We start from the raw sequence: 26,014 nt of genomic DNA on the forward strand, positions 1-26,014 counted from the left end.
CCTTTTGTGCAAGGAGGGTTTTCTGCCCCTAATATTGCGTGATACTGGATTGCTGCCCAGGTCCACTTCGCAGCGTTTTGGTTTGACTCTGACGGATCCCCTCTTCATGTCAAACTGGAGCGCCTGGCATTTGGGAATCTCGATATTCGTTCCTTGATCCGCCCCCCTACAACCTTGAATCTAGAACCCACCGATCCCACTGGAGTCACGATGATGGCATGGAATAGACTTTGGAAACAGGTAGACACCCCTCGCCCATTTCACAGTGATTTCCCACTCTGGAACTGCCTCCCCGAGATTCCCCCCGTGGGTGGCGCAACAGTTCGCCTCTGGTCGAGAGCAGGCTTTGACATTATCAAGGATGTTTTTACCATGGGATCCTTCACCGAATGGCAAGACTTGCCAGGGTCCCTGAGAGGGCGCTCCTCCCGATGCCTACAATACGCTGGTCTGCGCCAGGCACTCAAAGGTAGATGGCATGAATTCCCCACTCTATTCCCCCTGATGATTCACTAGTATCTGAGATTGAGTGGCACTGCAACGAGGGGGAGGGTCGCCAGGTTGTATGGTGGTCTTCTGGGAAGAGCCGGCCGCCCATTGGATAAGCTCCGGAGTGCTTGAACCAGGGACCTGGGCATAGACGTAACTGACCAGCTATGGGAATCCATGTGCCCCCTTAACCAGGAAGTCTTCCCTTAATTCTAGGTTCAAACTGATCCAATTAAAAATACTCCGCAGATACCACTATACCCCAGCTAGGTTACATCGAATTTCAGGAGATTAGCCTTCTGAATGCCCGAGATGTAACACAGACAATGCTGATTATATACACATGCTTCGGTCCTGTCCAACAATCACTTCATTCTAGGCGGAGGTGTGCGAAGCTTTATCCCGAATACTAGACTGCAATATTACACCGACCCCGACTAGTTTGTTTCACAAGTTCCCCCGCACCGGCTGCAACCTCAGGGGGCTGGCTGGTCTCTGTATGCTGCTCGCAATCTGTTTTGTGTTGTTACTCTGGTTATGCCCTAGAGCCCCCACCTTTGACCAATGGCTTCAACCTGTCATCTGGGCCTCTGATGTAGAGGAACGTTGGTTCGCCATGCAGCTGGTAACAAGTAGACCCAGGAACATCTGGGCCCCCTTTCTATCCTATCTATACTCCCTGTCTGCTGAAGATGGAGATGACAACTCACTAGCCCTTGAACTGTGTCCCTGCTAATAAATCCTCATAATTGTTATTTTTTGGTACCTACCGGCCCCAGAGCCCCTCTGCTTATAGCCTGCGTGGTTGCACTGTTTAATCCTTTTCTCTCAATGTCAGATGTTGATTCTTTATACAATGCTCATTGCTCCCTGTTGTAATGTCAAGCAAGTTAAATACAAGTTTTTTTAAAAAGATTGTTGTGGCCCTGATGCCGAGAGAGTGCAGTCTGTCCGTGAGGGTGTGTGGTGGTCAGTGGTGTCAAAGGCTGCCGAGAGGCAGAGTGGAATTAGTGCGGCGTAACCTTTCGAGTCCCACTGTCTTTTAAGATCATCCCAGATGGAGACTAGTCATGATTCAGTTTCTCTTAGTGGTCTAAAGCCAGATTGGGCTGGTCGAAGAGTTGGTTGGATTTTGTGTCCCATCTTTTTGGCACAAACACTGACGAACGTCTGGAGCAAGCCTCCAAGGTGGCTGCTATATCTTTAGGAGCAGCAATCTGCCAATTCCAGCAAAGCCAGACAACAACTTAGAGTTGGAGAGGTTGTTCCTTTCGATATTTTTCATCTGTTGGAAGGACTAGAGGACAGATTTCCCGGATGGGTCAAAGAAGATTTCCTCGTGGAGCATTGGATTTGGTGTGGTCATGGAAGTAGAACCGCCCAAGCAGCTACTGCCTCTTTGCCCTCTGCCCCAAAACCACTTTGAGTAGTTTACTTACAAGTTTCCAGTGGGAGGCAGGTTAACCCAGTATTTCGAACAATGGTTAATCATTAATTTGGATGCTTGCATGCTGCAGACAAAAGCCCAGGGCTACTGTCTTCCATTCTTGAAAAGCCCTCGAGATTGTCCCCTCGAACATACAATCCCTTTGGGAATCTCATCCGTTCCTTCTGCAGGAGTTTCTTTCCCTGCTGGAGAAAGGTGCTTGGGAAAGGGTACCTGTTGCAAAGCAATGCCAAGGTTGGTTCTCTGCTTAATTTCTGGTTCCCAAGAAAGACTGAGGACTGCGACCCATCTTGGACCTGAGATGCTTAAACAAGTTCCTCAGGTAGGACATATTCAAAATGGTCACTCTTATGCAGATCCTCCAGGCCCTTCAGCTCCAGGATTGGATGGTGTCACTGGATCTTCAGGGTGCTTACTTTCGTGTGGCTATACATTCCAAGCATAGGAAGTACCCGAGGTTCGCCATTGGCAGTTCTCCCTTTCAGTTTTGGGTTTTGCCCCGAGGGTCTTCACCAAATTGATGGCGGTGGTGCGAGCAAAACTAAGGAGGTAAGGGATTCACATCTTTCCCTACCTAGACGACTGGTTGATCATGGCTTCCCCTGAATAGGCTATGAAACATCTTAACAGCGCCTGCCACTCTCTCCACAAACTGGACTTCTTCCTCAACTTCAAGAAGTCACTGGTGACACCTTCCTAAAAAGCTGCAATACATTGGAGCAGTGATGGACTCTTCCTTTGGGAAAGCTGCCCTCCCCGAGTTGTGGGATCAGCATATTTTCGCAAATGTTTCAAATGCCCAATATCTACCGGCCTTCGATTTTGAGGTTGCTTGGCCGCATGGCATCCTGCATTTTCCTGGTGCCAGAGGCCCACTGGAGGATGAGATCTCTCCAGTGGGCCCTCAGATCCCAATGGTCACAGTTCTCTGGCAGGTTGATGGACCTTCTTCAGGTCCCGAGCATGGTCGCACATCATCTCCTCTGATAGGCCTGCAACGAGAATCTGATGATAGGGAACCATTTTTGGCAACCTTGGCCGGAGTAAACAGTTATGGACTCCTCCCTCACAGCATGGGGAGTCGATATGAACGCTCAACGGACGTTGGTCTCCATCGGAATCCAAACTACACATAAACCTTTTTAAGTACTGAGGGCAGTCAGACTAGCGCAGATGGCCTTTTGCCTTATGTACGAGGGCACAAAGTCCTGATAATGATCAACAACATTGTGGCTATGCATTACCTCAACAAGAGAGGTAGTGTAGAGTCACTATCACTGTGCAGAGAGGCAATCCAGCTTTGGTTTTGGGCACTTCATGAAAGAGTCTGTCACCTAGCCTGATGAGAGAATACGACGGCAGCCGCTCTGAGCAGGCAGCGCAGTGTCTCCCATGAGTGGGAACTAGCTCAGGAAGTCCTAGAGATCTTCGTCCTTTGGGGAACCCCACAAGTAGATATGTTCACGTCTAGTATCAACAGGAAATGCAACCTGTTTTGCTCCAGAGATTTTCCGTAGAGAGGGGCTCTGGGGGGCGCGGTTGTGGTGGACTGGCGTTCCCTCCAGTCTCCATCATTCCTCATGTCATCAGGGGGTTGCGGAAGTTTGGGAAGGCTATGGTCCTGATTGGGCCAGGGGGAGGTGGTACCCGGAACTTATGGACATGTCCATCTGCCCTCCAATTCGTCTTCCCCAGAGAGTGGACCTGCTTTCGCAAGAGGGAGGCCATCTTCTACATCCAGAAGTCAAGACTCTGAACTTTCACGTTTGGTTTGGTTTCTGAGAGGTTGAGATACTAGGCTCTACCCAACGCATTCTCAATGCTACACATTCCAAAGGCAGAATCCTAGATTGGCTAGCTGACCTTAATTGTAATATAGCCATTACTTTTAATCTCCCCTGCCCTTTGACTGACCACAACATAATTCTATTCTCCAAACCAATACCCAGCCCACCCTGCAAAAGAAACCTCAGCAAAGCCACTATCCTGCTACTACTAGACAAGTTATGCCAACCTCAGACCCTAGGCAACAACCCTGCCACCTTAGTAGAGTTAGACAACTGTACTCTTAAACAGGCTATCAACAATGTGGCCCCACTCACTCTGTGCAAATCCAAATCGGTCACACACTGCAATGTCTGATTCTGTCCCGAACTAAAAGCGCTATGCCTAAGCAAACGTGAAGCGGAATCCCTCCGAGCACAACAAAGTCTGCTTCATCCTGGCAGCAAAAGATTACAAAAAGTCCATTATCCAGGAGCACCTCCTACAACTCCTGCATTACCAACTCTAACTCAAGCGCCAGAGAGCTCTACGCTATCCTGCGCCAGCTTGAAACAGTAAGCTGCCGATAGACACAGGGCAGGGGGGTATACCTCGATGCTGCCCTTTCCTTATTCAAACTAGTCCATGCAATTGCCTCCTCTGCTGCATACACTTCGAAAATAATTAATGCATGCAGACCTTATCTAACTCCTGAGCACTAATTGGATCGAAGCTTGACTATTGTGACGCATTGTTTGCAGACACCTCATCGCGCAATATACACAAGCTCCAAATAATCTAAAATGATGCCCCCAGAGCTGAACTCAACATCCCTAAGCAAGACTATATTTCTGAGACCAGAAGGTGTACAATGGCTACCGATCCGTGTGCGCATTGCCTTCAAAACGTTAGCAATCTCTCACAAATGCCGCTCCAACTCTGCACAAAAATAACGATCACAAAATCTGTCAAAAACCCAATAATCCACACCTACATGCTCCACCTATTCTCACCAACTCACCCTCCTGTGATTTAAGCACAAGACTGTGGGAGGGTCTAGCTTCCCGGTTATTGTCTCCAGGACTTGGAATTCCTTACCCATGTCACTAAAATCTGAACAATCATATTGGGTGTTCCATAAACAACTAAAAACTCTTCTCTTCACCAAGAACCTACCGCTTGACTGACCACCGTCCAACTGATCTGCCTTTAATCACATGTAACCTATGTCTTCGTACATTTTCGCATGTTTATTCTGCTTCTTTATTGTATGTAACCAGCACCTTGATGCCTCTGGGTTTAGTGTGCTTATCAAATGAAAAAATAAAATAAAGATTGGGATCTCCCGGATGACATTAAGGATGTGTTGCTTTCGGCTGGAAGGCCAGCAACAAAAGCTCTGTACAGCTGCTTTTGGAACAAGTTTTTCAGCTGGTGTACAACCAAAGATATTAATCCTTTCACTTGTGACCCTCACGCTGTATTTTCTGTTTTTGTTTCAACTGGCCCACCAAGGGTTGCAGGGGTCTACTGCCAAAGGTTATCTGGCTGCACCATCCATTTTCAAGCGTACGCCAGAGCTAGTTTCTTACTTTAGAATTCACATTGTCGTTCAGTTTCTCAAGGGACTACCTAATGTCTTCCCTCTGGTCCCTTTCATAGTTCCGGCTTGGGATCTTAATTTGGTCTTGAATTTCTTGATGGGAGCTCCATTTGAGTCTGTCCATGTCAGCTTGCTTTGGTTTTTGACTCTAAAGACTATTTTTCTAGTGGCTAGCACTTCTGCCCGCATGGCGAGTGTTTAGGCTTTATTATGCAAACCTCGTTTCTCCATTTTTTCCAAGGAGAAAGTGGTTCTGAGGGTTTGTCCCTCCTTTCTTCTTAAGGTGGTGTCTTCACCTTACACACACAATTGTTTTACCAGCTTTTTACCCACCTCTTCACCCATCCAAGGATTGGATCCTAAAAGAGCCTTAAGCTTCTATATCAGCAGACTAGCTAACATGAGACAAGATAATCAACATTGTGTTGGTTATACTGGTCATAGGTTAGGACAGGCTGTGTCACAGTGCATCATTCTGTGCATCACAGAATGTTATTCCCTAGCTGGAAAGGAAGTTCTGGATAATTTAAGCGCTCATTCTGCCAATGGACAGCTACCACTTCGGCGCTACAAAGAGGTGTACTGGTACAGGATATTTCTAATACTGCAACCTGGTCTTCGTTACACACCAGAAGCATAACTGCCTAGATTCATTTTCGGGACAGGGTACTAGATTTGGGAAAGCTGTTCTTCATAGCATAACTCGATAACAAAATGCATTAATACCGCCTCCATTTAAAAACTGCTATTGAGGTCTATCAAAGATGAGGAATCCATGGAAGGACACAATCCATTAGAAGAACTAATAACTTGCTGTTAGGGAGAATTCTCATAAATGTACTAATGTCCCTTACCTTAGAGATCCCCAGAAACTTTGCTGGATTTTGAGGACTTTATTTTTAATACCTGGAAAGAGTGTGAGCCTTTGTTTCCCCTCTTTCATGTATTTTGATGTGCGTTTTACTTTCGTGTTCCTTGGATATGGAGTTTTAGACAACTCCATAGGCATCATCTTTTCTTTCGTGTCACACAGCACCCTCAGTGCATTGGCACAGAGATGTTTTTCAGACTTCCCAAGATTTAATACCTTCTCTTAGACTGACTACTGTCTCCCAGTGAATGTAAAGTTAAATTGACTTTGCTAGTCTTTTTAAATTGCTAGACCCAGCACACACTACCTTACAGCAGAGTATTCCCTATTCCTAGAAAACTCATGTAGCACTCAAATACTACCCTTTCCTCAGAATGGCTGGTGGCAGTGGTATTACCATGATTTTCCCGACAGCGATCTGTTTAATCGCTCCGGTAGCTAAAATCCACCGGGGCCATGTTTTTCAAGATGGGGTCTGAGCCCCCTCTGTAAAAACATATTCCGATCGACTTTTTTCGCCATTTGTTTTTGGAAAGGTCCTTCTAGTGTTTCTCGGTGCACCAAACTAGGTTTGGTCCCTTTGTTCGTTTGCCTTTGGTGGGCTTCAGAACTGAAGACTGCCTCTGGCGCCTGAGTGTCTGGGGTGGACAGGAAATGAGGGAGGTGCCCGAAACTCCCCGTGCTTAGTCTCCTAGGAGACCTGAATGCACATTTGCCATGATTGGCTGGCAGACTGAACAGCAAGGACAGCCACCCTGCTGGGTTAGTGGCAGCTAGGCTGGAATGAAATGGAGAAAACTGTTTAAAAGGCAGGTTTCTTGGACTTGGAAGGCAGAGTCGACCACTGGAACGAAAGAATCGAAGCCGAGCTGAAAGAAGACTGCTGCAACTCCTGGACTGTTGGTTTGCCCGGTGAAGCCCTGCTGCAGGTCCGAATCGCCTGAAACTCCCTCGACAGAGAAGCCCCTTCAAGGACGACTTCTTCCCTTGAGCTGGTGGGAACAACCAACTTGCAAGCCACCTGGAAACCATCTCTAGACTTGTTGAATTTTCTTCAGAGTGCTGTAGAAAACCTGATAGCCAGTGAGAAGGATACCAGCTTGTGGACTTTAAAGGAATGTTTTCGGTCAAAAAATGTTACTGTCCCTACGGGTCGGCCATGTGTTTTTAAGCCTAAGTCGCTCGATTTTAGAAAAATGTCCTATGGACCTTACCCGAGTTTTCGTCCATTAAACGCACGCGAAAACAGGCACCAGGGCGCTGTCATGATGCCTACCCCCGGGCATCCGGACCAAGCCCATCAGCCCCGGGAGCAGGCATCCAGATATTTATTAAAACCCCAGCAGCTCCGGCTAGGGGCTGTCTGGGTTCAGTCCTGGCGCCTTAGGCACCAGGCTCATAGACATTACTTTCCTCATGCAGACCATGCTGCAACTGAATCCAAGCCAACGTGAGGCTTGGATGGGACTATTTTGTTACAGGGACTATTTTTTACTCGGGTATGATTCTGGGGAACTTCTTACCTGGAACTACTTTGGAGGCTATTTAAACCACGCCCGATCAGCAACACACGCTTCGTGTTATTCTGCATCCAGCAGCGTAACGCTCACCGTGCCTGCAGTCAGCATCCTGTCTTCAGCCACGCCCGTCTCGAATCCAGAGCTCCTAGCAAAAGAGAAAACAAGAAGAAAAGGGTAGAACACCGACCTTATTTCAATCCTTACCTGATTCCGGATCCATCACGTCTTCGAACTTGAAAAGGACATTATTTCTGCACGCGTCGCATCGCCAGCTGCAGCGCCACGCCATACTCACCAGTCCTCGATCCGGCGCTGCCTCCATCATTTTCTTCGCCGAACTCCAGCACCTGGGGGAAAACAAAAGAAACAACAAGGAGAGCCGACAAATACAATCTCTTACCACCATAGGCTTACCTGATTTACCACCGGAGGCATTACCCTTTAATACGCCTCATCTTCATTTGCCGCACCTATAAAGGGAGAAAACAGCAAGTTAAACTCATGCAACTTTTACCGCACAGTGTTGGGTAATACAGACTCTTACCTGAACGCCATCAGCTGTCTCCAGGCAATATTCTTTTGAACCAGTTGCAATTCAACAAGGGAATGGAATAAGAGTGATCATCGGACATATTGAACTCTTTGAACTTTATAAACCCCAGAGTCAATATTCCTCCGGAACTCCTGCAGCACCTTCAAACCAGTGAAGTAACTGGTATCTACGCACCCCTGCGTGTCATGCAGGATGGAGAGCTCATCATTTAAAAACATAAGGTGAGGTTACTAAAAGGGGATATTGGAGGTGACAAGAGGGGAGAACGAGAACAGTGGGAGGGGGCCATCACTAACATCCACGGGTGGCTAAATCCCTTTCTCCACCTGCAGGAGAATACTTCTACGGATCAAGCAGACGAGATTAGGCGGGCCAGTCCAGACAGTCATCTCGGCACTATGCATCACGTTGGTGGAGACCGCAGCTGTCCGGGTCCGATCGGCGCCCCTGTGGGAACCAGGTGATCGTAACAGACGCTCCCATTTTGTGATAATCCTATCACTTGCCCCATCACCCTGGCTGACCTGCTTTTGCGGCACTAAATCATATCCCCCGCCCCTGAGCCTGACATTATCAAAACGTTCATATTCCCCGCCTCTCTCTGTGACGTTACTGTGCTGCGTAGGCAAACGCGCCCAGTCGTCTTCTACGCGACTTCACACAGAACCCGGAAACCAACACAGATCAACTCACAACACAGCGCGCCACAATTCGGAATATGAAACTGTACTTTAAAATCAAACAGCAATACGGTACATTTGGTAAAGTTCATTTATTTGACATTATATGTTTAGAGAATATTCAGCAATTGGCATATTAAATCGGAATGGAATTTATTTTATTTTCTCTCGATCCGCAAATCCGGAAAAGTTTATCGTGAGTCACACGCTGTTCCTTTATGTTACACAGGGTCTTGGTTTTAGTTAAAAGAAGCACTTTGGACGCACGGTGAACCGCAAGGCTGTTCCATCAACTAGGCACTAGGCCACCATAAAGGTCGATATGTTGCTTGTAGCCGCTAGTACTGCGTAAGGGCATATGGGCCCTTAGCGAGCGTCCCATAAGATAGTCAATGTAGTGCAGTTGTTTACAAGAAGCTGCAGCTGGCGATTGAAGAAGCCATCGGCCGGGGTCTGGAATAGGTGGCAGTCGCAGTACGGTAGGATGTACCTGTTTAAAAAACATAAAAATTGAAATTAGGGGGGGCGTGGCCAACCGCCATGTGAGGAAGCCGTACCTTGGAGGAGCTCCGTGTAATACGCCCAACGTTCCGCCGCCAACTTAAGACAAAGATTGCAAAAACGCTTGAAAATAGTCTCATCGGACCGGGAATGCCTGAGGAACTTGTAGCTGCGGCTTGGAGCGGCTCCGTACCCTCATTCCGACACTGCGACGCATGAGAGGGGAGAGACGCCGACGCCGGAAAATGGCGGCCGCATAGATGTCCGCCGCTCTGTGGAAACCAGCGGCCTGAATCGAGCCGGACCCAGGGAGCCCGGCCTTTGCCGCGGGGAGCGGGTATCCAGTGATCGGCACTGGCGTGCTGAGGAGGCGGGCCGGCGCCCCGGTGTACCCGGTCGGCAGAACGGAGGGAGGTGCGTGGACCCAGCCCGGCGCGCCCCCGATCGCCCAGCACCCCGGGACGGGGCTCCGGGAGGCATTTCGGAGCGACCGCGAGGCCCGGAGGCGGGAAGAGCCGCTTGCGCTAGCTGGGACGCCCCACCACTGGGCGACCCGCTGAGCGCCGCGGCCCCACAACAAGGTCCCTGGCCGACAGCGGGAGGAGACAGGGAGGAAACAGCGACCGAAGAAGGGCGGTAAGGAGTCGGTGGGGGGGAGCAGAGATCTCTATCCCCCCAGCTTCCAAAACCGAGGGCCCTGCCCCTCACGACCCCGGACCCGCAGGGCCTGGCACCAGGAGGCGGAGCGGTGCGCTGGTGTGGGACGCCAACAGGGACCAGCGTGGTGGGCCCCAGAGTAAACAGTGGCCTACACAGGGTGGGGGCTCCCCCAGTGACCGGAGCGGAGCGACCAGCGAAACGAAAATGATTGTGAACCCCTGGGGCGCCGAACCTGGGGCGCCCTGGCTGTAGCAGAGGATAAGAAACCGCGACAAACCATACCCCAGATGAGACACCAGCTGAACTAGGCATCGGGGGGCCGTTTCCCCTGGACTCATTAACCCCTGAACGGCTTCTTAAGCCAGCCTGCAAAGGCCTCCGCGCTACAAGCGCCCTAACGCCCCGGCTTTGCCTCGGATCACTCCTACCCCCTGCAGCAGCCCTTAAGGATAGAGGGCAATACACTCGGACATATAACGCAGCGCTGCGCTCCCAAGAGACAGACCACCCTGACTACCACCCAGGGCCAACAGAGCACACGGCAGGCCGCCACACCACGTAAACCATGTTGGCTAAAAACGCCAGAGGCAAACATAGACAGACCACTATGGAATCCTTTGCCGCCTCTGGGGCACCCGGCCCGGACGCCACCCACGCCAGCAATGAGGCACCAAATGCAGAAGCGCCTGAACCATCGAATTCGCAACTTCTGGAGGCCATCATGTCACTCCAGAATACCATGGAAAATAAGATAGACGCTGTGGCCATAGACTTGAATCTGCTACGTCAAGATGTGTGATCCATTGCCAACAGAACAGACACCCTAGAAACCCAAATGAAGGAACACTGTGAGTCCAAAGCTAAGCTCTCAAAGGAAGTGGACGTCCTAGTACAGAAGGTAAAGAACCTCGAAGATAGAGCCGAGGAGGCAGAGGGAAGGGCCCGCAGGAGTAACATCAGAATCATCGGCCTACCCGAGGGAATCGAAGGCAATGACCCCACGAACTACGTCGAAGACCTACTTATACACGAGATTGGCGCGGGGAAGCTGTCTCAAGGCTTTACTATTGAGAGAGCCCACCGATCCCTGGCCAGACGGCCGCCACCTGGGAATCCGCCTAGGCCTATAATAGCCAAAGTACTGAATTATAAAGACAGGGAAGCAATCCTGGCCTTCTCCAGGCTGGGCGGTTCCATACAGAGAGACTCCGCCAAGGTCACCATTTACCCCGACTACACCCTACAGGTCCAGAGAAGCAGGGCTATGTTCAACCACACCAAAGCCAGACTAAAAAAGGCAGGATTGCGATACATGCGCCTATTATTAAGGTCCTTCACAACAACAAGGCCCATTTATTCGATACTCCCGCTGAAGCGACTGAATGGATGGACAGAGCACAGATCCCAGACTGGGAGCCGAAACAGCACAAGCCTAAACCGCCCGTCCCATGAGACCGCTCATACTATCCCCAAGCAACATCTACCACATATTCAGAACTACTAGATAAAGAGCGGCAACCCAGATGCAACCGGAGCCACACTGACCACGGAAGTACTTCACACTTGTTACAATCAGGAGGTGAAGCCACACCCGCCCTAGAACTATCTCTTTTTTTGGGTAATTACCCGTCCGTAGGGCACCTAGGGACTTAGGTCCATGGGGCAGAAACGGGAATGTCAGAACGGGGGATACCCCGCTAGACGAGTTATGTTACAAGTTCAGTTAACAGTTAATGTTTATGGGGACAAAGAAGTTCAAGACTAACAAACACACCGCAAACCACTAAAACACCCAAAGATGTCAATGGAACTGATCAGATTCACTCGCCACATGATAGGCCGCCGAACCAAGAGCCAGACGCCGCCAGGCAGCCCACCCAGGTACTCTCACCCACACCACATTCATGGCTAATGCGATTAGAGTAATGACATGGAATGTTAGAGGGTTGAACAGTTATATTAAGCAACACAGAGTCTACACCTTCCTTAAACGCCACAAGATAGGCATTGCCTTATTACAAGAGACCCACCTGAACGCACGGAAATTAGCAGCGCTGGCCGGGGTGTGGAGGGGGACCCTAATAGGCACCAAGTACTCCAGCTACGCCAGGGGGGTGCTAATATGGATAGCCCCTAACATGCCCATCAAGGTGACGCACACTAACATCGACGATGAAGGTAGAATGGTCCAGATACGTTGCACTATAGAAGGCAAGGAACTATGCTTGGTCAACACTTATGCCCCCAACCACGACGCCACGGTCTTCTTTAGATCATTGTATACCTGATTGAGCCCAAGCCGAAATGGCACGGTCATATGGGGGGGGGATCACAATTGTACTTTAGAGCCACGCATGGATAGATCAGACGGTAAACATTTTCAGCCCTCCCCGCCCGCAAAAATATTAAAGGCCCTTACACAACAATATGCCCTATGCGACCTCTGGAGAGCACAGCACCCTGAGGGTAGAGCCTACTCCTTTTATTCACCACCACATGCAGTACACACTAGAATAGATAGCATACTGGTTAGCGATGAACACTTAGACGCGTTTGAAGACACTCAATACCTGGCTAGAGTGCTGTCGGACCACTCCCCTCTGATGACCACATGGTCCCTAACTGTGCCCAGACCCCCTATACCCACATGGAGGCTCCGGAGTGAAGCGTTACTAGACAAGGCATTCTGTGAACAGATAGGGCAATGCACATCCGCCTACTGGCAAATAAATATAGACAGTGTCCAGCATATCAACACTGCCTGGGAGGCATACAAAGTAGTGATAAGGGGGGACATGATAGCCGCCGCAGGGGGAGCCCAAAAATCCATCACTTCCCAACTGACGCGTGCAGAAGACGAGCTACAACACCTAGAGGCTGCAGCCTCATCGGACCCTGCCCAAGTATGCAGAGCAGTTGAACTAAAGCAGGCCTGCCTGCTGCACTGGGAGGCGCTCGGGAGGCTCAGCTATGCCAAGCACTACGAAAGAAGCCATGCCCTAGGCGACAAACCTGGGAAGTTGCTAGCGTGGCTATATAAACGAGAGGCCCCTAGACAACCCATCTGCCAAATCCGGGATGCAGCAGGGCTAGAAACATACTCACAAATGGATATCAACCGCACTTTTGCAGAATACTACCAGAAGCTATACACTGACCCCTCACCCCCCACTGACATGGCAATAGAGGATGTGTTAGACATCATTAGGCTACCACACCTCGAGGAACAAATGGCAGAGTCCCTGGAAGGCCCTGTCACCCCTGAGGAGGTAGCGACCGCCATCAGATCGCTGCCCTCCGGGAAAGCACCGGGACCAGACGGACTCCCAGGAGAGTTCTATAAGACCTACGTAGATACACTGGCCCCGTTAATGTCCCAGGTGTTCAATGAGGCGTATGAATTAGGCTACCTCCCGGACACCATGAGAGAAGCAACCATCCTCCCACTGCTAAAGCCCAACAAGGATGCCACAGACTGTGGGTCATACAGGCCCTTGTCCCTATTAAATGTGGACAGCAAGATTCTGACGGCAATATTGGCCTTGAGGTTGCGCAGTGCCATCCCGATCCTGATCCACCAGGACCAGACAGGGTACGTGCCGGGCAGAACCATCACGGAAAACCTGCGCAAACTACATCATGTCATTTACAGTACCGAGGGTAGACGAGAGAAATGCGCAGTAGCGTCTCTGGACGCCTCAAAAGCGTTCGACTCGGTTCGCTGGAGGTGGCTCCTAGCTACCTTGTCCAAAATGGGGATGGGGCCTAGCTTTATTAAATGGGTTACACTCATTTACACTAACCCAGAGGCCAGAGTGCGCACCAACAAAACTTATTCGGACAAATGGAGGTTATCCCGAGGTACTAGACAAGGTTGCCCCCTGTCCCCCATGCTATACATCCTCGCCATCGAACCCATAGCAGCATACCTCAGACAGGAATATGGAGACGTAGGCATCGAGATAGACGGTGTATCCCATTTGCTCTCTATGTACGCAGACGATATGCTCCTCTATCTGAGGAACCCTGAACACACACTGCCCTACATTCTAGAGACCCTGGAGGGGTTTCACAGAGTCACTGGCATCCACATCAACCGTAGCAAATCCTGCTTGTTCCCCCTGGCGGCCTTGAGCGAGCTTGCAGCCGACAAGCTCCCTACACTAGAATTGAAATGGGAACCCACCTCCTTTAAATACCTGGGCATTGTGATCCGCAGAGACCCTAAGACGGAACACATCCTTAACACAGTCAGGGCAAAGGAAGGCCTAGCGAAATCAATGAACTTTTGGGGCAGGCTGCCGCTTTCGGTGGCTGGCAGGGTGGGGCTGCTCAAGATGGTAGCATTACCTAGGCTTCTTTACCATCTTACCAACGTGCCATACAACATCCCACATCAATTCTTTAACGACCTACATAAGCTCTGCAGAAAATTCCTGTGGCAGGAAGGAAGGCACAGAGTGGCCCTGGGCACGATGCAAAGACCTTATGACAAGGGAGGCCTGAGGGTCCCCAACTTTGAACTTTACTATTTGGCCGGACAGCTAAAACATGTTATCCAGTGGATGGCGGATGGCGCTTCTACAGAAACCCGCCTGCTGCAGCCAAGCATCGCCCAATCGCTACTGAGAGACCTGCTGTGGGTCGAGCCATGCCAAAAACACCAATACCCATACTTAGTCCAACTTGGAACTCAGATTTGGAAAAGAGCCAGTAAATCCATGAGCCTCAAAGACCCCTACTCCCCACAGATCCCGATAGCTGCACTCATGGTAAACAGACCAGGGAGTCGGAAAATAATAAGAGACACATGGGAGCTGTGCGGCGTTGCCACCCTGGGGGACCTAGTGGATGACCAGGGCATCCTGACATTTGCTGAACTGCAGGAAATCTCTGGATTACACACGGGTCAATTCCTTCTGCACAATGCTGAAGCGAAGAGGGTTGCTGCCCGCTGGCCATCTGTAGAAAACTTGAACACAGGACATGAAAGGATCGAGAGCCTGCTGGCGGTCGCGGAAGGGGGCCACGAGACCTCCAGGGTTTACGAAACGTTGCTAGACAGTACTACCCAGCACAGCCTCAAGTGCAAGGCAAAGTGGGAAATGGAACTTGGACAGCAATTTGAAGAAGCTGAGTGGGAATCCATTACAAGATACCACAAAAAGGTATCTAGAAACGCCAGATTTCAGCTTATACAGTTTTACATAACAAACAGAGCATACCTCACCCCGGCTATTATTTCCAGATTCAACGAAGCCAACAGCAGGGGATGCCCCAAGTGTAACGAACCCCACGCAGATATGACCCACATGTTCTGGGGGTGCCCCGCAATACAAACCTTCTGGACACTAATCAAAACCAAAGTGGCTGAGGCTGACGTCACCCTGGAGGTGCATACGCCCACAGCATGCATTCTGGGAAGATACCCCAGGAACCGGAAGAACAAGCCACTGAATAAGCTAAAAGACCTAATGTACATTCTTGCAAAGCGACGCATCGCCATGTGTTGGAAACGCCCCCAGGCCCCGTGTTTAGTAACATGGTGGGAAGACCTCCGGAGATGGACACAGGCCGAAACAGGGGCCTGGGAAAACGCCCAAAGCCAGCAAAGACTGGACACCTCTGCCGACCTACTCCAATGGGTGGAGCTCACGGTGACGCTATTCAGCCCCAAGACGGTGGACTCATCGAGTGAAAGTACGATCACTGTAGAATAAAGCGGAAAGGACCTTGCGGTGCAGAGCGAAATGGTCTTGCAAGTTGGGAGGGAGGGAGGGAGGGAGGGGGGGAGGTGCGGGGCGGGGGGGGAGTTCAAAAGGGGTTGTATGCGGCCAATTCAAGGCCCTGCTGTTGGTATGTTTGACTTAAATGTAATAAACAAATATAATTAAAAAAAATTGAAATTAGTCTCACCAGCCAATCTTTATTACTATTATTCATTTTATTTATTACGAGGCGGGCTGAAACTATTTGCTTTTGAGGATAGTGCAATGGAGTATGTTCGGCTCTAAAAGCAATGCGAAAACTAACTAAATAAATCGAGGGAAACACACAAACTAATGATTTCTTTTACCGTTGAACCACTGAGAAACGACTGTTTGTCTACTTGCGTGTCGAATGGGCACATGCATGCCCATGTGCCCGGTAGAAAGACGATCCCACAAATGTTGTACTTGCTCTTCATTCAATCATTAATTCTTTGCGGTATAAAAGCGTCTAAAGAGTTGCTTACATTATATTTGCCATTTCCATTGTATCTCTGCGTAATGCAGTCCGTAAATCCCACTGTGTTTGTGCCAATGATTTTTCATATACTGAACTAACATGAAACTCTGTCTAGTTTCAGAATTTTCAGCCTTATCGTCTTACGTTATTGCCCCCCTCCTTCAAATGAAGTCCTTTCGGCATGGTCCCTGTCTCTCAAGGTCAAAAAACAATAGAACCTTATACTGCCAGTGCGATTTGCGGGCAAAAAATCAAAGCCGCTGACCTTCACTCTGCATGAGCTTACATTCTTACTTTGCAACATCCCGTGTAAAGCCATCTGTGAGAACTTGACTTTTCGACTCCATCTTTGTACTAGGCCTCAATGTGCAAATGCGAACTGGCTTCTCTCCCACCTGCAATGCCTAGCTTGGCACGTTCTAAGGCCCCCAATTTTGTCCTCGTTGTCCGCGAGCTTTGCAGCCCTAGAGAACCATAACTATGGAGACATTGACTTTTTGGGGGAAGGTCAGGGAAAGTATAAAGTACCCGAGGAGTTCAGTTGAAAGTGAGATTTATTATTTGTTTTATTATTTGCAATACGCAAGCCTTCCCTCGGTTAACAGTGTGCAGCATTTACCTGAGATTGCGAAACTTAGTTACAGCAACAAAAATATATACATAAACATATTCACAATGTCAGTGATATGAGGTGAATAGAGAGAGAAGTCAAAGATGACACCCATGGTGTTTGCCACCTAGGATGGTGAATGGAGGGTTTATGGTTAGCATACTGTGTGTGCACACTGTACAATAACATTATTTTCAAAAAGACAATCAGATTACAATGATTTATTTAAACCGGGATTTGAACTTCTCAACGAACTCTGCTTTGGGTGGACATGGCACAGTGTCAATGTTTGGTGGCAATGCATCAGTACTCTGCACAGAAACGCTCAAAATTCCATATGTGTGCTACTCTAGTACACTAACAATAAGGCCTTTAACAAAGTCGAACTCCATTTCCTCATATACTGGTTTCACCGCCCATTTCTTACTTCTTTTTCCAAAGGTCGTAGTGTAGCGAGCCATCCCTACATTTCCCGTAGTCCTAGACTGTTCACGGCCCACATTCTCGTTATGGGCCAAGACCGCTAGTAGAGTCCTATGTTTCATGCCCTCTATGCCGAAATGCAATCGCTTTGGCCTGTACTTTAGACACATATTGTGGAACACCTCCAATTCTCCTGTGTGACAGAATTCTGTCAGTCCTCTCAAATCTCTTGATAGTTTTATCGAAAACAATCTTCTCAATGGCTTTGTGTGTAAGTGAAGATGCAATCAACCACTTCTTCTTCCGTGCCTTCTCTGTGGACAAAGGGCCATGTTCACATTGGTGGAAATGTTGGTTTTCTGTCCAGCGGTGAACGTTGGTGCAGTGGTGCATCAGTGACCGCCATTTTTCAAGTAGGATTTCCACTGACCCTTCACAAGTTTTGGAGCTCCACCAAAGATGGTTGCTGATAGACTGGGACCACTGTGAAATACTTTCAAAACCTTTTTTTTTTCCCTGCAGCCGAGATTTTCTTATTGATTGATTTAGCAAGATGCCATACGTCAAATTGATGTTTAATATGTGGGAACTGCTCTCTCATTGTCTTGGCAATTGAAACGTGTCTGTCCGTGGCTATGAGGTCGATGTGCATTCCCCTTGATTGTAGATATTGCAATGATTTTATAAATCCTAGTTTCTCCATGGCCTCTGAGGATTTACATTGGGACACCTGCACGACCACTGAACTCACAATTTTCTTACTATCCATGTCCTGAAAGTGGTAGGTGCGTTTTAGAAATGAAATGGAGTCCCACAAACTGAAAGAAAGTCTCTAACTTTCTAAAACTGGACCCACTTAAAAGTGAGGCAGCTGCACACAGTTGATTGCTTGCTGGCAGCTTCCCCAGCATCGGTTGTGCAGACCATGAGAAAGCATGATTTAATCTACAGGCGGCATGTATTTTGAAGTTACTGCCTTGTTTTTGACGTGTCACACGAATCAATGGCTCCCCACATACCTCCCCACCCAACTGAATGCCCACATTTCAGCATACTTATAATATCCATCAAACAACTGTCGAATACTATGTATCTGCCCTCTTTCATTAGACTGTCATCCGGCGTAAAAGTTGTTTCGGACTGTGCCGTTGAGGACATATCAACAAATTTGAAAGAAATATCGCTGATATCAAGTTCTGATGCGTCGTTGGGTGCTGCTGCTGGTTCATTCTCTGTCATTTCAACATCTGTTACTCCACCATTGATGGGAGAACACAACAATGTCGACAGCTTTTTGAGTGGCATTTTTTTGGCAGGTGTAGATTGTGTGAATTGATCTGTGACTACTTCAGAGCTATCTTCAATACATTCAGTATCATCTTCTTTTGGTGGTGCGGTCAAACTGTAGCAATGGTCCAATAAAACTTTACTGGATTCTCCGGACACATTCAATTCATGTTCTGGTCATTGGACATGAGCATCTCGAGTCTCAACACGCCGCGTCTGAATTAATAGTTCCTCCATAGTGTAAGTGGTCTGGCAAGCAACATCTCTCATTCGCTTCACTGTCTGTGTATGTATAGTTCGTACACCCACGGGCATCTAGAGGACAGATTGGGAAAGGGGTGTTCATTTTAAACACAATATAAAGTATAGTACAATTGACAGGAAAAAAATATACTATAGCCCCCAACACAAAAAAATTCCTAAAATTATGAACTGTTTGTAACTAACCTTATTTTTGTTTCTTTTCTTTGCAACTTTCTTGACTCGAACTTCAACATCTGCATGCTGTTGCTCCGGTTCGTTTCTGCATGTCTTCCTCTTGCGCTGCAACGACTATATTTTCTGGATCCACATAGACCGCACGGAATGACGCTCCATCGACTCCCTGAAACATAGTACTTTCTTTACTATGTATCACAATATTGAAAACATAAAACACACGTAAGGACGAACACACAGGTACATCTCAATAGCTAAACACGAATTAAACATTGTGTAGAACAATCAAACGACAAGTATTCGAGCTCTGATGATCTAGTTCGATGGAACTGTCGCTATCCATACCTGGTTGTATTGGAGAGGAGGCATCAGCAACTCCCTGAAACACAGTACTTGCATTAGTATGGTTTTCAATATTGGAAACATAACACACACTTGGGGTCGATGGCACAGGTACATATAAAGAGATAACCACAAATGATGCATTGTCTAAAAGAATCAAGGAATATCTAAATATGATCAGATTTCATCGACTTATTTCTCCGATTTCTTTACATCTGCATCACCTACAAGGGATGTTGTAATTGTAGAGGAAGCTCCGTCGTCTCCCTGAAACACAGTACTTGCGTTAATAGGGAAGAAAGTATAGCAAATGGAATCATGTTATATGATGACGCTCGATGGAGCTGTCAGTATCCATACCTCGTGCTGCCGAAGAATATGTAGGGATGTTGTAAATGTAGTGCGCACTTCCGAAAGCGGTTGTGCCAATTCGTATACGCAAGGTCCCGCTTCCACTTCCCCTGGAATTACTTGAATGTCATGCTCCGCATCAAATGCAAGGGTTGACACTCCATCAACTGCCTGAAACATAGTACTTGCATTAGTAAGGATTACAATATTGAAAACATAACACACACTTGGGGTCGACCGCACAGGTACATATCAATGGCTAACCACGAATGAAACATTGTGTAGAACAATAAAACAACAAGTATTCCAGCTCTGATGATCTAGTTCGATGGAGCTGTCAGTATCCATACCTCGTGCTGCTGAAGAACATCTAGGGATGTTGTCAATGTGGTGGACGCTTCAGCATCTCTCTGAAAGACAGTACTTGCATTACTATGGATAACACTAATTATAACTGAAAACATACACCAGTGGATGATAACTAAGGTGTATATCAATTGGAAAGCACTAACCAAACCTTTGGTAAAATAATTACACGATACAATAAAAATATTACTTGACATGCATAAAACAAGTCTGTAGCGGAATAGCCAAGTAAGATTACCTGATACGCGCTAAAAGTGGTTGATAACTGCGGGCACGTCACGGATGTAGAAGTTCTTGCTTTAGATTCAAGGGATTGTCAAGCAGTTGTAAAGGTAAATTATTGATTGATAATGAAATGCCAATATTAAAAATTGCCATGTAAGGAGACAGAATACTTGAGAGTAATGCTATTGAAAATGCGCAATATAGCACAGTTCCCTGTGCCCATATATAGATCTCGTTTGTGGGTTATGAAATCGAAAAAAAGAATATATTGATAAATGTCATTATTCAAAAAGCTATACACACATATCAATGTCGAAAGTATTACAAGGGACACAACACCTAAAATATCAATGAATCCATTTGGCTACCTACACACTACCGCAAGGCCTAAAGCTAAATCAGGACACTTGACTCACCATTGGCGGAATGTGGACGAATAGAGTGGGAATAGCGTTCGTGAGCAATTTTCGTGTCGTTCGCCGTTTATTCTTCTTTGTTACCCAAGATGTTGTGTACATGTTCGAGGAAAAGTGCCGGCTGCAGATGTGGTATCGATCACTCCTCTTGTCCTCTAAGACTTGTTGGACTCTACTTTCCAGCTCATCCAGTGGATATCCGCAATGTCTGACCCATTCTCTTATTCGATCAACAGTTTTCGAGAATACATGCATTGTAGTGCCTTCAGATTTAGCATGGGTCTTCGAAGGGCAACCGCTAATCGAACAGGCAGGCATTGTTGAAAATTCTGAAAAGTAAATAACAACATTATTATACAATCTTGATGAATAAAAATGTGATACAAAAGTAAATGAACCATACAATTTTCAATGCAAGGTTTGTTTTGGTTGCAGGAACTATACCAGTGCATCATGTGCGGCTTAGTGTTTGCAGAAATTGCAGAAATGTATAAATGATGTGACTAAACTCTGAACATGTGACTCATCCTTTGGATGTTCTGTCTTGCACGAGAAGGAAACCTGCTTACATTATAGACTGGACCCCCGAAGGATGCAATTCGATGACAATTGACACAGATGAAAATAAATAGATCTATTGATAGCATAACAATAGAAACTCAAGTCAATATCAATGAGACCAATGAACATAGCACTATTGAGTACTCGCAAATAGATAGAAATTAAAAAATCAACGAAATATGACTAGGATACATGGCCTTACCTTGACCAACAAACAGTTGGATTCAGCAAGCAGAGCAGTATGTTGCAGGAGAACAGGTAGATGGCCACAGGTAGCACACTGATGAGTTTGATCGAAGCAGTCACAGAAGTTCACGGATAGCACGACGATGAGCAGATTAGCATAGATCTCAGTGGTTCTCAGGTAGCACGTTCAGGAGTTGACTTGCAAAGCACAAAGATGTTCTCATGAGACATATCAAGTGGTTTATAAAGTATTACAAACGGGTGTGTTTGTGAATGAATGACGTGTGTATGTCGTGGTATTATGTGGATTGCAGGGGGGCGGCCTTCTTCAAGGGGGAGCCCTGCCTGGAGACACAGAGTCTGAGGAGGCAATGTGAGCGATGGGCCCTTGGCGTGGGATACCTTTTGAAGTGTACATGCTGTTTGGCATCTTGGCCGTTCGCGCCCCTGACAGCCCCCCATGGCAGCGCGCTTCCACTGGCGCAAACCACCTTTGATAGAGGGGGGTGGGATAGATGGGCCTGGGGCGTGCAGATAAGGCCCAGGAAGACTGCTGAATGGAGACACACTTATGTGGATTGCTGCTTCAAGGGGGAGCCCTGCCTGGAGACACAGAGTCTGAGGAGGCAATGTTAGCGATGGGCCCTTGGCGTGGGATACCTTTTGAAGTGTACATGCTGTTTGGCACCTTGGCCGTTCGCGCCCCTGACAGCCCCCCATGGCAGCATGCATCCACTGGACGTGTTGTTATGGACTTTTGTTTTTGTTAAACTAACCAATTTTTATACTTTATATAGTTATACTTCGCCTTTGATAGGGGAGGTGGGTGGATGGATGGATGGGCCGGTGGGCGTGCAGACAAGGCACAGGAAGACTGCTCAATGGAGACAGACTTGATTCATTTAAAAAATCAAAACAACCGTTGTTAAAATATATGTGGTGTTTTATTTTGTTTCTTTTTTTGATGGCACAAAAATACAAAACTTTACACATTGTAAAGGTCAGGTTGCAGCACAGCGAGGGAAAATCCCCTGTACTGACCGCTGTCACTCAGGAAAGTTTCTCTTATGGCACGAATGGCACAGGCGGGTATTACTTTTCGAACGCGGTGTCCAAGCCTCCCGTTAAGCCACCATGTAAAGGAACGATAGGCCACCAGCCGGTACCACCTGTGAAAAATAATGATACAAACTGTTTTTAAATGACTAAGATAAGTTTAATAAACGTTTGTTGTCAATGACAATTCTTGTAACTAATGGCATTCTGCTCGGACAAATGCTATCTAGACACTGCACACTATTGAACGACTTTCATGCGTTACAATGATATGTAGATGTAATTTTGGATATAGGAGACGACCATGAAATAGTAGTGGCATCACAAGCAGATTATACTTACTCGTTACTTGGATTACGAGGACGAACAGTTGCGCGAAGTTCATGCATAAGCACCTTCATTATCCTCAACATGGACCGTGTGAGGCAGGCTGCCCTGAAGTCTGGCAGCTCGGTGATGCATTGCGGTTGTGGCTCGCCTTCCGAAATGTAGGCCCCGCATCCCGAGTTTTCACAGCAGCAGCAGTTCTCCTCCTCGGTTGGCATTAGCTCGCACTGATTGCATGTGCACCAGGTGGAAACACCGTCCATGCGACTAGGTCCAGTGTCTTCATCCGTTAATTCGTCCTGCCAACTGCCGCCCGAAGCCCCATCGTTTTCGCATGTTTCCCTTTCCAGTAGTTCCTCCTCGGTATACTCGGGGTCGTACATGTAGGGCATTATTGTAGCCATTGTGTGGTAAACAAACTAAAATAATTTATAGCGATGGTACAGGTGTTCACACGGGCTACAAGCGGCAAAGGTAGCTGACCAGAGCACAGAAACGAGTCACAGAATACTCAAAGTAACACAGAGAGAGGAATGGAATCGAAAATCTGCTGCTGTGTGTTGTGAAACGGTCTGTTTATAGTTATTGTGGAAAGAGGCGTCTTGCCATTTCCATGGCCACACGTCATTAGCTGAAGCGCAGCGATTGTTGACACGAGACGTGCTTTGGCGTTGTGAAATGGGCGGTACGCGTCTGCTGATGACAGGCTCAGAGGCGGGGGATATGATTTAGTGCCGCAGGTCAGCCAGGGCAATGGGGCAAGTGATAGGATTATCACAAAATGGCAGCGCCCTGGTGCCTGTTTTCGCATGCGTTTAATGGACGAAAACTCAGGTAAGGTCCATAGGAAATTTTTCTAAAATCGAGCGACTTAGGCTTAAAAACACATGGCCGACCCGTAGGGACAATAAAAAATGTTGACCCAACCATCCCTTTAAGGCACTCGCACCTTGAACCGATGTTTTGCCAAGCTTGTGGATCCGTCCCCGTGCAGTGCAGGAGCCTCCCAACGTCCTCCCTCTTGTCCCCACGACTGAGGCCCAGGAACAGCGAGATCTGCAGGAACTGCCAGGAACAATTGCCTCAGCTACAGCTTTTCTTCATTGCCAAGGTACTGTGCAAACGCAGTTGAGAAATCCTCTCTGCCGCAGTGAAAGTTCGTGAAACTTTCCCAACTTTAAAGTCTTGTTCGCTCCTAATCCGACATATAACTCTTTTTCGTGCAAACTACTTCTGAGAACATTGGCAAAGACTTAACTGTTTACTACCAGAACTGTGCTATCCTATCCAAGACACTGATCCATTGACTTTGGCCAAGGCCTATTGAATTGAACTGCCTCTAATAGTGAACTGAAACTATTTGCCCTGCCTAAGAAAGTATTTGTGTTTAATTCTTATAACTGTTGTCTTTTACTCCCATTTAAAGTTACTGAAGTGTCATTTTGCTCTCACCTCTGGGGAGCCTAACTTGTTAAGAAACATATTGGTTTGCTACTGGAGTATATTGTAGTGTGATATTGAGATGCTTATTGCTAGTGGAATGTTTTCTAAATGACTGTAAATAAATTAATATTGTTTTACCAAGAAACCTTGAGTAAGTGTTTGTTTGAACCACTGTGATTGCAAGTCCTTTGTGTAATATTACTGCTCACATCCCTCTTGGGATGAACCCGGCTGCTCAGCCCTGCTACCACAAAACTGTGTAGTACAGACTTATACCCAAAGTGAGATTGTACTTACACCTGTAGTCTTAATTGTGTGTAGTGTTCCCAAAGGGTACTGCATGTAATTCTGCCTAACACTTGCCCCTGGTAATATTCTTTCGACTGGAAGTTCCTCCCACGGAGACCTCATTGCCCTCCCATCCTGCCCCTTTGTAGGTGAATTTTGCTGTATAAGATCTTCCTCTGTTTCAATGCGTAGGACTTTTTGAATCCTCAAGGCGGCTGTGCAACAAGAGGCGAAAAACACGAACTGAGGCAATGGGTGCAGCGCGCGCTAGTTATACCAACGTTGATGTTACAGCTGAGTGCAGGGATATAACCCCCTGAGGGACCTCGATGCACAGCTCCCTCTGCTCTCGAAAAAGTTTACAAAGCTGCAAGCAGGATATTGGTATATCAAAGATGAGGAATCCACAGTTTGAACATTACCAGGGGTAAGTAATTTGTACTTCGAATGGATTGTGTCCTCCAACATATTCCTCATCTTTGACATGTAATGTCCACAGCTGTGCTGCTTCGGAAACATTTTTTCAGCAGAGGGCGCCCTTGCGTCGATGGCGTCTTGTCGATGTCCCTCGAAGGCCTCCGTCGAGGGTCACGTCATTAGATGTTCTAAGTAGCATGCACAGTTGTGAGGGGGAACATCCAGTCGAAAGAACGTTACCAGTTTGGTAAGTAACTTGTTCTTCTGGACACTGCACACTAACTTGACTATGCAATCAAACACTCTGTAAAAAGGGCTTTTCTGTTTTTCTATTTTATTTGCTGAGCTATATTCTATGATTTTACGTGCTCTCATGTGGTGTTAGTGATATCAGCCATGTTTCATTTTGCAGGGTATAATATCCCAGGTTCCACTGATTCAACATATCATACTTGTCGATGCCGTGAGGATACAACCTTCTGATTTTCCTGACAATATTTCAGTTCACAGCATGGGTGCTGTGCAAACTTTGGGTGCTCATAATGGTTTGTATTGCATGTCTTATTTTTCCTCTTTTGTGCATTCCTGTTTACTTGGTTTACACCTAAAAATGTATGTTCCCTAGCTTGAATTAAGCAATATATCCTGAGCGCAGGGTGGGGGCCATAAATTAGAATCCGGAACAAAGCGAGGGCTTTAACATTAGGTTAGCCCTGGGATATTGGCCTCCCACACTCCCAGCAAGGGTTATTTTGCTATTAGTAGCCTGGCACATTGTATTCGGGTACTAATAGTGTTTTTCTCAAGTTGAGAAACGGTTTGTGTGTGGGGTTTTTCAACTTTAGAAAAAACTGCTAATAAAGATGGTGGCCATGGTTCGGGCAGAAGGGAACTACATGTTGTCCCTTCTCCCTTTCCACGGCAGCGATTTCTGTGATGGCGACGCGACAGGAACACTAGTA

The 26,014-nt window shown here is 47.4% G+C and overlaps 1 protein-coding gene across 7 annotated transcripts in view; it reads left to right on the plus strand.

Moving 5' to 3' along the window:
- ACSL3 (acyl-CoA synthetase long chain family member 3) overlaps positions 1–26,014 on the plus strand; it is a 3,215,977-nt gene that overhangs the window by 1,017,804 nt on the left and 2,172,159 nt on the right. For all 7 annotated transcript variants that reach the window (XR_011276042.1, XM_069618147.1, XM_069618145.1 and 4 more), the window contains exon 5: positions 25,465–25,597. Coding sequence is in view for 6 of the 7 variants with exons in the window: in XM_069618147.1 (XP_069474248.1) it covers positions 25,465–25,597 (133 nt within the window). In the remaining variant the exon portion in view is untranslated. The remainder of the gene's footprint in view (positions 1–25,464; positions 25,598–26,014) is intronic.

The sequence above is a fragment of the Ambystoma mexicanum genome, chromosome 10 (assembly GCF_040938575.1).
Source record: "Ambystoma mexicanum isolate Mex_15411 chromosome 10, UKY_AmexF1_1, whole genome shotgun sequence".
In the NCBI taxonomy this organism is placed as follows: Eukaryota; Metazoa; Chordata; class Amphibia; order Caudata; family Ambystomatidae; genus Ambystoma; species Ambystoma mexicanum.